Here is a 15,614-nt window from a genome sequence, read left to right as displayed (position 1 = left end):
TTGAGATAGGAGACCTCTGCCAAGAGTCCATCCTGTAGTCATCATCTGATTCAAACTAACTGAACATCAACAGCATAAATCTGCTGAGCTTACTGTAACCTTGCCAGAGATAGCTGTTGTCAACAACCCACAGCAGCCTCTCCTGCCTTTAACCTATGGCCTACTTTAACGCCAGAGTTCTGGCCTTCCAACTCTAACAGTTATCTTTGTATGGGTTCTGAGTTCAGGCAGGCTATAGTAAATAGTCAGTACAAAATCAATTGAAAAAAGACATTATTGTTGTTCTTCTTGTGGGAACAGACTTTTCGGATTTATGATTTTCAACTGTGTGCTTCTTTTCCTAGAGTATAAAGTTGGAATGCTCAATGAGAGATCTGAGATGTCTCATTTCTTGTATAAATTTCAGTCTGAGCTCGGAGTCCCAGATGCAGGTAAGAATGCACCTTGCCTCTGACACTAATGAGCTGGCAGCAGAGAAAGGATTATGGTCCTGGCATGAAGGTCAACTATATTATAAGATCTCTTTCATCCCTCTTTGACATCCCAGTCAAAATCAGAAGTTCACCTCAGCTCCCTGAAGTAGCAGGCATTAAAATGACAACCTGAGAAGAGATAAAGATCTGGTGGAGCTGTTTTAAAATGTCTGGACATGCTCATACTGCAAGGTTCTGCCCTGTGTTTAGCAGAGTTCTCCAGTTCCTCAGGCACTTTTCCAAGGCACTTTTACAGATCCAAGGGGCCAGCCAGTTGTGCCTGCTTCACTTGGTCTCTATGAGATAGCAGATTCCTACAGATGAGCTTTAAGAGAAGCTGCCTTCTGATCCATTTTGCACCCTTGCCAAACTCTCTGGGACTGCCCAGTCAAGTGACAACTGGTGGCATCTGGAATAACCTATGAATATCCCATGCTTTTCTCCTCCAATCCTGTTCCAAGGGTTGACCCTAAGAAGCTAACTAGGTTTTAAGTAGGACCTCCCACAGCTCAGGTCCACAAGATGATCAGCTCCTTGCAGATATCAAACAGCTATGTTGAAGGCTATCTAAGATTTTAAAAGAAAATTAAAAGGGAGGCCTTGGACCACAGTTTTATGTCAGGGATTTCTCTTCTGCTTGCTCTCCTCATCTCCTCCTCCCCCCTTTTCAGAAGCAGTGTACAGAAAACAGCCAAGATTTCAAGGTGAAACCTTCACCAAAGTGAAGATCAAGGAGAATCCACATACTTTTATCAAACAAAAACAAACTGAAACTGGTTTACATAATTAATCTATGTGGCATATTTGCTTACCTTGTCCATATAAACAAAGAACAAAATGAGTAATATCAGCTCTGCCAGGAGAATTATCAGCAAAACGATGAAAAACTAGAACAAAGCAAAAACAGACAGTGTATACACACTTGCCAAACAGAGAGCAAACCTGGGCCTTCTAGGAACTATGAAAACTATGGGCCTTATCCTCTAAACCTTTCCTGCACTGCCAGAACCATGCAAGTTTGCTTTCAAACTATTCAGGCATATTGATACTATACTGCCACTAAAATTTCTGAGGGCCTTACCATCAGTGGGGAAATTCACGGTGTAGCATTCTCAAAATCTTAGGTTTTGGCCTACTACCAGTTTGCAGGTTTCAGCCATGCTTTTGTCTTGCTCCTTTTGACTGCTGTCACAAGCACACAGCCCTCTTTCCTTCATACAGACTACAGGACAGACGATAAACCCCTTACCTTAAAGATCAATGTCATGTGCCTCAGCAGTGATTCCCTGGCAGGTGGGCTTTAACCACATCTGACTGTGGAGTCGTCACTATATTATTACTCAGGCCTTTCATTCCCAGCTCTCTGTATCTGAAATGTCTCTCTGCAGGGGCATCCCAAGTGTGACTTCTAGTAGTTTCTCACTACTTTTCATGCCCACTATGCTTTTTTTTACCCATGCCTTTATGCCCTAGCAGACTGTCAGATAGGCATGGCACCAGCTGCCCAAACACGGGGAGAAGCAGTATGTAGCACAGTTGGAAACTCGTGATAGTCATGGTAGTATAAACAGACTTTTGCAGAACCTTGTAAGAATATAAATACTCTTGAAAAAAAAAAAAAAAGCTGGTGTTTGGTGTTGCATTTTGTGGATGAATGACATGGACCTCATTACTATTCTCTCTTTGCACTCCTAGCTGTACAACATACAATCCAAGAAATCAGACAGCAAAAACCAGGTGCACATTTTCCCTCCAGTTTAACTCTCTGAGGTGGTTTAAGGAATGCTGCCCAGCTGTTCCCCAACATCCTATAAGGGAGACTTTTGCACAAGGAAAGCTTGCTTCTGAATGTCACAGCATCTGTATTCATAAGGTGTGACTGAATGGGAAGCTGTCTGCTTGAAAGCCCTCCTCTCACCTTCTGCCACATTACCTCTCTCCTTGGGGTGGGGAGAAGCATGATGAGCCCTCCTGGGTTTATGCAAGAGGAGTGGTCCACACTGTGTGTTCTGAGAGGGGATCCAAACCTCTGTGCTTCAGTGCTGAACAGCAACTGGCAAGGATCAGACTTTTTCTTTTTTTTTTTTTAATTGATAAGGCCTGGCAGAGACCTGGACTTCTTAACTTTCGGTCAAATGGTTTCCACCACCCTCTGCCCTTAGGTAAGGGCAGTGTAGAAAATAGCAGTGAGAGGCTTTGAGCCCCTCTGTGCTTATGATTTTTTCAGTCCATCTTTCCAACAGGCATTTCTAGAAGGGCTATCCAGGTTGATCCTACAGTTCATGTTTAACTAGAGGTAGCTGATAGTAATTTTCTGTGCTATCTAATACATTAGGGCACATAGTGACAAGGATACATTTGCTAATATACCATCAAAGCTGTGGGAAGTCATACTGCAAGCATACAGAGGGTTGAAAGCCAAGGGCAATATTACAGTGAGTCACAAGGCTATTTTGCAGTGATCATTCAAACAAAATAATAACAAAGCAACAATCACTTCCTCAGTGAAAAGGAGCATTGATATCTTACGCTCAACAGGAGGCACTTGTTTTCCTTGATAGCACCTAGACAGCCCAGAAAGCCGGTCACCATGATCACTGTGCCAATGGCAATGACTAGGTTGGCAGCTGAAAGTGATGGAAAGCTAGGAGAAAATGTGGCGAAGTTTCCTTGCGACACTGACAGCCAGATGCCCACACCCAGCAGACCACAGCCACATAACTGCAAAGAGAGAAACAAAAGAAAGGTGTAAGCATTAAAAAAAATTGTCACTCTCTCCTTTCTCAGCAACTCTGAAAAGAAAGAATTTCACAGGTAAATTCTCAGATAAGTGTTCTGCAGTAATGCTTTCACTGGCTTGGTGCAGAAACAAAATGAAATTAAATGTTCTTACTTAGACTTGGTCATGTCACCTATACTTATAATTCTATTTAAAAGCCACTGGATGGCAGAATTCTCTTTTTAAAGACTTAGCACATGAAACTAGAGCTATTCATTGATCTCCCAACAGCAAAACCCAATGCAATTTTAATCAATAGCATCATTTCAATAAATATTTGTCATAAAATGCCCAGTCCCAGTAGCCATATTGGGTTTTAGTATGAGTTTTCATAGTTTTAGTGTTGTTTGCCTGTGTTCAACGCCACAAAAATCAGATTTCTACGTTCATTTTCTACAGGAAGTTCAACTTTTGCTACTCTCCATCAGTGAAAGAACCTGAAGGAAATGCATAGCTGCTAAAAACCATAAAATCAACTTCACTTTGTTTCTCACTTTTAACAGTATGGTTAAGGAAATAAGGTTTCCCATCTTAAGTCATGAGGCAGGTCTTCAGAACAAGGGCCAAGTATTGCATTACAGGGGGCCTTAAGCTGGCCATCTTTTAGTACTAGCTCTTCCTAGTTTACTTGAAACTTTTGAAACTGCTTTGCATCTAGGGAGATTCATCAGTTCAGCGAAAAATTGGGACCAGGAGTAGTCCTTATGCAAGAAGCTCACAGGCATTCCCAAGGAAGGCAGAGTAAAGCATCTCTCAATGTACCAAGCACAAAAATATAGTGTTGTGTAGGCAGAAAAAGAGAATGAGAGATGGAGAGTAACTATATTGTGTTGGTGGTAATTTCCACATCCCTTTGCACTTAAGCTTTAGTTTAGCAATCTAGAGGAAAACCGCACAAGTGTCTAAAGCTCACAAGAACATGCATTGAATAACAGGAAATTTTCAGCATTCTTGTAAGGAGACTGGGAAGCACCTCTGCTTCCGAAACTCAACACACAGTAATTCTTCAGAGTGAGTTGGGGAGCTTTGCATCACGGGGTGAGGATAAATGTCACCACATCTGTTTCCTATAACAGACCTGCATGCAGCTGCAATATGAGTGTGTGTAGCAGAAAAAAGTCAAACACCTACTATCCCTGTGCAAAGACTGATACCAAACATACACACACACACGTGGTAGGGGAGGGCTACAGGACTTTCATCTCTTCCCTCAAATCTGTCCTCTCCGATTAATAGTTTTGAATTGATTTCACATTGCCTTCCATGGTATGTCAGCAAGGTCAATGTGAACTTAAGAGTAGTAAAAAGCTGGGGGGGGGGGGGTGATACTAAATAGAAGCCTCCTGATTGTATTCTGCTGCAAGACCCAATAGATATTGCTACAGGTTTAAACTATCTGCAGTTTGTGGAACCAGCCACCCTATTGCTCCTGCTTTAAATTTCATCTACTCTGTCCTTGAACTGTTGCAGTTTTGGTGCCTCAAGCCCACTCAGGAATCTACTCTATGGCTCAGCTGTTTTCGCCGTTAGATGAGAACTGCAGGCAGTTGCTTAGGCTGAGACCTTAAAGGTTCAGGAGGTCAGAAGCAGCTCTCACCACACAACATTCATTTAAGATATTAAATGGCACTTCTAAGCTTCCAGGGCTGCCATTGCCATTAGCTGATGGCACTTCAATCAATGACTTCATAATACCCCATGGATGAGACTTGAAAGGTTTCCAGAGAAGTTTCTACCAAAGTCTGAAATTGTTCAGTGTAACTTTCCTTCAGAACCTGAATTCAGACTTTAAAGGTCATTCACAAATGTATTCCTTGGACTTTCAGACTCTATTAGGCTCAGAAATCACAGTCCTAGCTCAAGTGTTTTGAAAGAGTGCAGTGAGTTCTGGAATCATCAGGCCAAAAGCAATAGATCATTGCAGATAAACAAGGTAGTGGTAAGAGCAAGATCAGGGCAAAAGGCTTACAGAGGAAGGGCAAGTAAAGGACAAATGTGATCAATAGAAAGATCAGCCCATGAAGAGTCACACCTTGGGATCTAATGCCAATTATGAGATAGTAGCAACAGAGATAGAAGAAAGAAGCCCCTACCAGCATCTCTTTACATTTGAAAAAATTCTGCAGCACAGTCTCGACTGAGATTGAGTCTAGAAGAGAAAGGTAGCTAGGAAATTACAAGGCTCACATTTATGTTTAATTAGACAAAGTCAGAAGCAGCTAATTGCTTAGATGAGGGGAGAGCTACCTTCAAGTGTAGGAAATCAGAAAAGTGATGGGCCCACTGGTGCTCCATGGGATGGACATGAACACTAAAAAGAAGGACCAAGAGCAGAAGAAGAATCAAAGCTGCAGGGCAGACAGATGGCTTCTGTGCCTTTGATGGGGTCTCAGTTCAGGAGACCTTCTATATACGCTTCCATACAGGGCAGATCATACCTTCACTTCCTTGTGGTAGCCACATCAGTATTTTGGTAAACTCAGGAGCAAAACTCTTTGCTTTTGGGCAGAAGACCAGTCACCTGCACCTTCACCTTTCCACAATGCCTTATTAAGAAGAAGAAGTCTTCAATACTTGATGTGAAATGTTTGCAACAAAGGTCTGGTGCTGTCCCTAGGCAGACCACTGTGGGGATGAAACGTGAATGCCAGACATATGAACATGGTGGGAGGACAGTCTTTTACAATGCAAAATGAATTGGTACATCAGCTGAGGCTGCAGACATATCGACATTTGTTATTTTTTCCCGCAATTCTAATGTCCCACGGAAGACAACTTTCCTTTCCAACTTCTGTAGTGATTGGGTAGCATGCCAAAGCACACAATGTGATTACAGTATCATCCAGAGCTTTGTGAAACCACTTATTTAGTGCAGTACTACAACTACACCACAGCATCTGTGCTGATCATGTTCTCACCACGCCTGGTTTCTAAGCTAAATTCTCCTTTTCATAGACTTTTTACCTCCCAAAGTAAGATTTCTCCACCCTTAAGTTACACTGAAAGTTCAGATTACATAAAAAATCAGGTGATGGAGGGGCTATTAAAAACGAAGGCTGATATATGCAAGCAGGATTATCTACAAAGACTTGCAAGAGATTTAATAAAAGACATGGAATCCTAAAAACTTCCACAAGGGGGCATCCCATACCAAATAGCTCTAAAAGTTTAAGACAAATTTAGTATTTCTCCTCTCCACAGCTCCTTGATTTTTGTGCTTTCTTCTCTGTTTTTTCTCTGTCTTTCTACAGAGTAGCAGTACTGTTGATGCTAAAATTTATGCTTTAAACCTCAGGTCCCATGACAAATGCTTTTTTCACTCTTACTTTTTAAAAAAATCCCAAATAATTCCACTGACATGGGACTTAATTGCATACACCATACCAACTAAAGCTAGCTAGCATTCTAGCAATAAACTACCTTTCCCTGACAGTTTATTCTATACCATTCTCATTTTTTATACTACATGAACACTATAAAAAATGCTCTGACAGGTTTTTATTCTCACAGGATCCACCTCTTTCTATTTGGAACAACTGAATCTTGGAGAGTGAAAGGAGAAAAAATATATCAAGTCATCTTATTAATTCCTTTCTCACCATATAATGAAATAATATATGCTGCTTGATATTTAATTGTGTGAGAGTGATGGCACTGACATTCTTTTCCTAGAGAAATGGTTCAACAGCATAATAAATTTCACTAGATTTTTCTTCTCAAAAAATGTTGGCTTGCTTCCCTCTCATGATTAGAAATCATCATCCTCCAGGCAACCCTCAAATCTCTCCTTCCCCTGGTGTTTATGTCACCACAGAACACTATAATAAAGTCAGTCACTTTTACTTACCGAGTAATTTAGCCAAGCTATGGTACATATATTTTGAGCTTAAAAGCAAACAAAAGGAACACCAACTTTCCTCACAGGTTCTCCCACGCTTTGCGATTTCACTGATCAAAATCTGAATTCTTTTCAATACATCAACATCTATCTGTCATCATCACTGTGCCCAGAAAAATTACGACACTCTAGGAAACAATAAGAATCTCAAATGCTTCAAGAGAAATGAGAAGTCCAGATAAACCCAGAGAGAGAGAAACCCTAAAACAAGTCTTTCCCTGACAAATGCTATAATCAGAGTGGGAAACGGGCTCTTTTATTTTATTCTACATTTTTGAGCATTGCATGAACTAATACAATACAAACTTTCACAATACAGCACCATATCCAGGTTTAGTTGCATTATCAAAAAGAAGATATAGGAAGAATTTATAAGACCTAGGAAAGGGCAACACAGATGGTCAGAGGTATGCCAAGGCTGACATATTGTACAGAAGGAGATTGTGCACAGGATTATCTAGCCTGGGAACTATTACTAGACAGGATGTGAATGAAACATTCAGAACTCCAGAGGTCAGTATAAAAACCAAACAGCCTGTCTCTTCAGTCTTTTCCAATAATAGGAACAAGGGGACTACTAGCAAGCATTTTTAGTACATTTTGCTTCACATAACTGAGAAGTAAATTGATCAATTATGCCATAGGTTATTACAAGAATCAAGCATTGTGGTCACAATTGTCACTAAGGGTTAGATGATTTTATGTATTGGTAATAGCATTTGTAGTTTCTTAGCATATACATAAATAATGACATTTCCTGCTTCTCAGAGTAAGATAATGAATGCAGAATCCAGCAAAACTACCAAGCAGCAAACAAGGTAGGGTAAAGAAGGGGTAGGAAATGTCATTCTGGTAAGGTTTATTAATAGAATTATATTGATAGACTTGCTCTTGAAGTCATTGAACAGCATCAGGAAAAGGGATGAGGCCATATTCTTGTTGACTTTTGCCATCATTCCATGCCATGCACAAAATGAGTGATGGAAAAGCTGCACAACCAAGTATGAGAGAGAAAAAGCGGAGGGAAGATTTATTCTTGACATCAGACTTCCTAGTGCTGCTTAAACACCAGGAGAGCTCTTAATGCACTTGGAATAGAACAGAGACATTTAGAAACCAAACACTGAGAGACAACCACAAGGGACAAAAAGAAGCAGCGTGTGTCTCTGTACTCCACTTCGAATAACATGCCCTGGGCTGTCTGTGGCCCAGTTACAGATAACAGAAAGCTCCCCACCTTCTTCTGTGCTGTGTTAAAACAGGCAATCTTGCCTGAAGCAAAAATGATACAATGAAAAATACACGGAACAGCTTAAATATGGCCCCCATAAGTGGCAATAAGCACAGGAGGTTTGTTACTAGGAAATACTAACATCATGACTGAAGAAACAAGTGTCAGTGCTGGGAATTGATTTCAGGACAACTGCAGTGACAGAAAGACACTCAGAATTAGGCTTTAATAGGCCTTTATTTAAACAAAAAGTTAACAGAAAGATGACCTGCACCAAAAGGACAAGAATGAAAAAGCCACATGGACAAGCAGAATGCACCACCAAAGCCTAGCACAGAAAGGCTTTTCAGTGTCAGGGTGGCTCTTCAAACCCTCCCTTCTGCTGGTGTCAGCAACGCTTTGGAAAAGCTGCCAGTAATATTTTCCTTCTGTTTGGTAAGTTCTACGAGATAAAGGTTACCTATCTTAGCTCTTCTTTTCAAGATAGAAAGATTTTCCACCTTTTCTCCAACTGACTCTTAGACCAGTCAATGTGCAGATGAGATAAGGAAGACAGTGGTCCTTATGAAGCAGTAAAGTCGTCTTATTTTGATCATGGGTTTTGGTTTGTTTGTTTTGTTAGTATTTTCCCCTCTCCTTCATTTATGGTATCTTAATGACCTCACAGGTTTCCTGAGGAATCAAGAAGCAGCACATCTTGGAAAACAGTTTGAAAGGCTGTTCTTTCGCACCATGAAAGAATTTTTAAAGAAAACTTCCATGAGATATAAAGATGGATTATCATTTTCTTTAGCAACTGAAAACCTGATGCAAAGACTCTTCAGATCAGAAGGAAGAGTTCACATCTTCTGTGCATTTTGGATCTGGTGCTTTCATTTGGAAGCAGCCTGGTATAGAGATTCAAACCAGTAAGAGATACCATTCAAAAAACCACCATCCTGTCTCAAAAGACATAGCGATCTCTGGTCTTATTTCAATGCACATTAACTAACCTCAGTTTTGGAAGACATTAACTTTGTTGTCCAGACATATTGTCACCAGAATTAATGGGATTTTTCAAACTATCACAATGCATTAACTGCTCTGTTGAGACCAGAATATTAATCAAAGGGTGTGTGAGGGGGTGACTTAAAGAGGAAAGAGGACTCAAAGCTCAGCAGAGTCATTCCATCCATTTCCCGTCAGGCAGAGGTGCTCACCTTTTGCTTTTGCAGTATCCTTCTCTGAGTTACAGATCAGAATAACCGTTCTGAGAAGAGCAGAGATGAGAACTACATGGTTTCTACCACTTCAAAACACATTCCAAACCAGAGATATGCTTTCTGCAAATTAAGTTTTTGGATGCCAATCGCAATCTCTGGATTTGGGTGGTTAATCCATCTCTGGAAAGGGCTGGTGCTTAAAGGAGATTTTCAGGTAAAACCAGATAAATTTTACCACACTGGCTAGATAATCCACAGGATTAATCAAAACTGGGGTTTAACAGCTGACAATCTCAGAGGTTTCTTGCAAAGCAAGATCATCTTCTACGGATGATCCAAAATATAGCAAGAACATCAAAATCTGAGAAGTTCTTCAGCCACAAACTAGGAAATGAGAATGGAGTATGGAATTAGGTGAATATACTTAGTGCTACTGCCATAACAATATAGCAAATTTAAATTCCTCTACAGGATTCCTATGAACTGGACTTTGATGGAAGACAAGGGAATCATTTTGATTTCTTCTTTGAGTCTAGTGCTGTAACACCTGTAATGACAGCCTGGGAATAATAGAAGCTACAGAATTGGAATCTGTGCAAATGCTGAATGTCCTTAATTCATCTGCCAGAGAAAGCAGTTATCCTCTTCTTAGAGTCATTCCCCCAGAAGTACTCCTGGGATGGTCCTGAAAAACTGAAATGAGGTTATCAGAGACTGTGATCTTTTGTGGGACTAGCAGAGGGAGAGCTACCCTGAGGAGCATTAAATTCAGACACTTTTATCAATCTGTGGTTTTGGAATGTATAAATTTGCAGGCAGAAGCCTTAAGCTTTGGCTTGGATGCTCTTCCCTGGTCACACTGGAGTCTTCAATAAAGGACATGTTTTGTAAAAGAAAGCTGTAATATTTGGGTTTGCTTGGTTTGTCAAGAACAGCTTAACCTCTTTATTTACTTGAAGGGCAACTTGGATACTTCATGTTGCACATTAGGAGAAACTGTCACTGAGAAATTAGTACAGCACTGGAAGTTACCAAGGAGGTGTCAAAATCTCCAGTCCCAGAGGTTTGCAACGCTTTGCTAGAAGCAGTCATGGTTGACCTGACCTAGCACTAGCAACAGTACCACTTGGTATGACTTGCAGAAATTCCTGTCAAGGAACATTTCTGTGATTTTATAATTTCCTCAGTTACTATGTTCTTCCTCATTTGTGAAAAATTCAACAACCATGTCATTTCTAATGAACACATAAAATCTATTACCTTTGGAAACCTTAGAGGGAGAGCTGTCTTGCCCTCACTGGAGAATCAGCACACTTGTCTCTCTCCAATGTCTGTACACCAGCACACACAACACAGTGAACAACAAGGAGGAACCATGCATCTGAGTACAGTTACAAGGCTATAACAGAGATAGTGGATAACTCACATAACTGGAGTGCTGTGATGGATAAAAATAGACTCTTTAGGCAGATCAGGCTGGGAAGACAAGGAGGGGACACTGCACCTTATGTGAGAGAGCAGTGGAAGTGCACAGCACTCTGCCTTGGGATGGATGACAAGGAGTCAGTAAAGTTATGAGTCATATGTATGCCTACATACATACACAGGAAACATTACTTCGGTTTGGCCACTGTTTTGACAGGGCATTGCCCTTTTATGGCAGGGAGGTGCCATTTTGTTAATATCACCACTCTGTGATTGGCTGAAAACAGTTATAAAATGCATAAAACATTCTTTAATGAGAGCTAATGGAATAAATAATTCAAGGTTAAATGTAAACAAAAGTTAAAGGCTGTGTTGGGAACCCCTACTTCAGCAGACTGCAGAACAAGCAGTCTGAGCTGGGGTAAGACTTCAAGAAGGTAGAAGGGCACCAGAAGGATGATGGACATAGACAAGTTGAAAGATGTCCAAGGGTTGCAGACCCCTCCTAGGAAGTCACCAAGGTGCCCCAGTCCAAAGCCTGCCACAGGAAAAGAGCCCAGTACTTCAAGTGGGACTGAGAGGCCTCTGCATCTCCCCACAAAACACCAGCTTTAACTTCACTGTACAGCTGGGGAGGCCCCCAGAACTTTAAGGGAAGTGGGAGCTGGGGCTGATGGAAACCGCACAGCTGAAATAACATCAGCAAAGATGCCATCTTCGAAACAGCACTGCAGGCTAAAGCATGGCACTGTAACTTGTGTAAGGGCTATCATCTGTGCTTCTCCGTGTTGATGGAATTTCTCACAGCTGATGTCACTGCAAGGCCACTCTCGCTTACTTTTGTTATGTCATGGCAATTGGGAGTGGTTACTGAAAAGATTGAAAGAGAAAAATGTCACTCCTATCTTAAAGAAGGAAGATCTAGGGAACCATATGCCAGTCAGTCTCACCTAAATTCTTGGGAAAATAATGGAGCAACCATTTCCAAATACATGAGGGACAAGAAGGTGATATGTAGTAGTCCCCATGGATTTACAAAGGAGAAATCATGCCTAAGGAACCCAATAGCCTTCTACAATGAGGTGACTAGCTCGGTGGATGAGGGGAGAGCTGCTGATGTGATTTAATTCAACTTTAGAAAGGTTGCGGAGCCTCCACTTGTGGAGATATTCAAAACCTGACTACACACTGTACAGGGTAACCTGTTCTAGCCAACTCTGCTTGAGCAAGGGGTGGCAGACTAGATGATCTGAACAGCTTATCCCCAGGAGATAAGCTCTCAGATATCAATTAATAACTATATTGCAGCTCTATTCTCCACTATGCACACATACCCCCTCTTTTTTTTAGCCCAGTACCCAGTGTCTGCCTGAACAGGTAAGGAATAAGCCCCCTCCATTATTCAAGGCTGTGTCCAACACAAGCACAGCACTGATTTGCTAATGATTGTCATTAATTATGAGGGGGTAAACATCTTGTTCATGAAATTCAAGACGATAAATTGTCAGTATTTAAAACAAAAGCGTGGAGAAAAGTAGCAATAGAAAGGAAAGAAAGGATTTATTTAAAGGAAACATACACCTGCAGAATTATATTCCAAAACACAGGCTTTCTGCAAGATGTTTTGGGAAAAGTTGATATAAAGAAGCAAAGTGTCAAAGCTAATGAGACATTGCTTTGGACTGCAGTATTTCTTCTTCCAAAACTTCACAGCTATTTTGAGGGGCATGCAGAAAGGCAACAAAGCAAAAAAACAACAAAACTGTCTCTGCCTGAAGCTGTGAAAGGTCAAATTTAGTTGTGCCAATGTCAGCACTATAATTTTTTTGTATATAAGACACAGTGCCCAAAGTGCAGTTGGCAAGAAAGAAGACTGAACATTTGAAGAGGATTCAGAGATGATTTATGAAGAAGGATTAGAATGTGCACTACAGTCTAAGTGGCAGTTAAACTCAGAGGGCAGGAAGGAGAATGGAGGCAGAACTTGGAAACAGTATTAGAAAAAAACAAAAAAAAAATTAAAAATTATAGATCAAATACTGAGACTCCTGAGATCAGAAGGACTGGCAGGACCCCAGTTACTCATCTGCTGGATGGAAAAACATCAAAGACCACAGAGAGTTCAAAATGTCAAAGACAACATATATAAAATCCAGAGAATAATTAATATAGAAGAAGGAATTATGCAGTCACTCCACAGTGGAAACTTGATTGGAAGGATATTTAACATTTAATTCATAAGGCTATGTAATTTGTGAAGGCTATGTAATTCATAAAGCCCATAAAGGACTTGTGGTTCCTACAGAAACACTAACCTTATGCATACATTAGAATGTGCAGTTATGCTGTCCTTGATAACAGACTGACAATAATAGCTCATCTAAAATATAGTAACAAAGCATTATACATAATCTTCACATTAAACCTTTTTCTCATTAGTAAGCAAGGGGATAAGAGCTGAAAAATTCTCTAAGCAATTCATCATAATGAATGAGAATCCATCAGCCTAACAAAGCACTTCTGAGCATTAAGCCCTGTTTCCTAAACACACATAACTGAAAAGATATCTTTCTGAAACGCAAAATTTGGGGATTAAACTCAGTCTCTGTTTAATTCCTGCAAATGACCCTATCTACAGACTTCAAACTGAAAACAGGCAGCAAATTACAATGCTGTCCTTTTAGTGCAAAACTTTTTGAAGCTACATGTCAGGAGACGTAAATTTAGGGCTTTTCCCTATGTAATAACAGTAATTACAAAATGGAAATGTGCAATGATTTTAAAATGATTTTATTTTATTTTATTTTTCAATGTATTTCCATAAAGTTAATTTCACTTGAGATGAAAATGCAATCTGAAAACCAGCTGAACAGAAAGATCTCCTGAATTCATTGCTCCATAGAAACATTTATATCTGAGTTTGATAGCAAAAGCAAGTGCATGTTGCTGTTTAATCCCATTAAACATGCAGAACAGAAAGAGAAGTGAATTTTGTTCTTCTAGTTCTTGGAAAATTTGGAGAATATTTTACTACAATCCTTAATCCCTGTGCAAGCATAACAAAGTATAAGATTTTTACATGTTAGCAACCATGATTTGGCTAGTAAAAATGTTTTTGATTGCCTCACTATTAAAACCTCTTTCCAAAACCATTTGATTCACAGACTCAAAACCAACACTCAAGGCTTTGAAAACTGGAAGGAGACCTTTCAACTACTTTCATAGATGTCACCAGGAAGAGACAGTTTTACCAAGACAGTTTCCAGAGTAATAAACAGCACATCTAAATCACAGTCCAAATTCCAGTATACAAAAGCCACAAGAAAAATGTATCAGACAAGGCAGGAAATCATATTTTATTCCATTGTTAGTAGAGAGAAAAACAAATGTAATCATTATCAGTTGAGTCCCCTCAGTGCTCTAATTTTTGGGCAACTACACTAAAGCCTTTTGAAAATAGAACTGTATGGCTGTTTAAAACTATATGGTAAATTCATATGTTATATATTTGCACAAATGCAGGGGCATGCATCTGCAGTACTTTGTTCTGAGATGGAAGCCCCTACTACTTATGCATGGACACTTTATGCCCAACAAGGAACACAGTTAAATTCTGGTCAGTCTACCATCAAAAAAACATTTACAATGTTTAGCATCCACTGGCATAACTTTATGAAATTTAGGCACCTCTGTTGGTCACATGTTGTTAATCTGTCTCTTTTTTCCTGATCCAATTCTCCTGAAGCCACTTTATCCTCTTTGTTTATTTTAACCACAGCTGCTTAATTCTGCTATATCTCTTAATACCAAATAAATGCAGCAGTAACAAAAAAAAAATCAAAAAAATAATCAGATGTTCAAAGGACTTGTGGTTGGTCAACAGTCAGCAATCCTCACCCAAATTTGTCTAAAAGGACTGAGGACCTGTACAGCCCCAAAGAAGTTACCATGATCTAAGATACTCTCTTGAAGATGTACTACAGGCTACAACCAAGAACACTGCGTCTCAAACACATAGTGCTCTCCATCTGCTCAAAAGGGGCTTAAACTACATTCTGCAAACTGACTTGTACCCTTCTCTTTCAGACGTTGGAGGCATTTCTGAGAAAAGGTGCGAGGAATCAATGTGAAGCATATACCTACAGAAGTTATTTGTAAACCTATCACTGTATAAGTGTGAAGTAAGCCTTGTACTTTCTGGACTATAAGCATTCTACTCTCGGTCAATTTGTTGTTAAAACAGCACAAAACTGTAGAGGATTCACTCCTCTCTTTAATTCATTACGTCTTCTGGCACCACTGTTAACTAAGGAGTAAAACTGACTTTCAGTTTTACTTACTTTATGTCAGATAATAGCACGGTTTCCAGTTCCCAGTGACCTTGTGTTGCTTAAGCTTTCAGTAGAACAAGCACGCCAATACTCAAATACAACAGCTAACAGGAACAAAGGCAGGAGAACAAGTTCTTTGTCCTCTGCACTGTCTGCTCTTCTTGGTATTGAAGTACAATTTTGTGAATAGCAATGATAATAAATAGCAATAATAAATAAATAGTGAAATAGCAATGATAATAATAGGAACAGTTTTGCTCAGCATTCATTAAGGA

At 40.0% G+C, this 15,614-nt stretch overlaps 1 protein-coding gene across 3 annotated transcripts in view; it reads right to left on the bottom strand.

The window, feature by feature from the left end:
• TSPAN9 (tetraspanin 9) overlaps positions 1 to 15,614 on the bottom strand; it is a 171,715-nt gene that overhangs the window by 6,251 nt on the left and 149,850 nt on the right. For all 3 annotated transcript variants that reach the window (XM_032678236.1, XM_032678235.1, XM_032678234.1), the window contains 2 exons: positions 3,003 to 3,194; positions 1,286 to 1,360 (listed from right to left, as the gene is read on the bottom strand). In XM_032678236.1, the coding sequence (XP_032534127.1) occupies positions 1,286 to 1,360; positions 3,003 to 3,194 (267 nt within the window). The remainder of the gene's footprint in view (positions 1 to 1,285; positions 1,361 to 3,002; positions 3,195 to 15,614) is intronic.

The sequence above is a fragment of the Chiroxiphia lanceolata genome, chromosome 2, assembly GCF_009829145.1.
Source record: "Chiroxiphia lanceolata isolate bChiLan1 chromosome 2, bChiLan1.pri, whole genome shotgun sequence".
In the NCBI taxonomy this organism is placed as follows: domain Eukaryota; kingdom Metazoa; phylum Chordata; class Aves; order Passeriformes; family Pipridae; genus Chiroxiphia; species Chiroxiphia lanceolata.
This window is presented reverse-complemented; position numbering and strand designations above follow the sequence as displayed.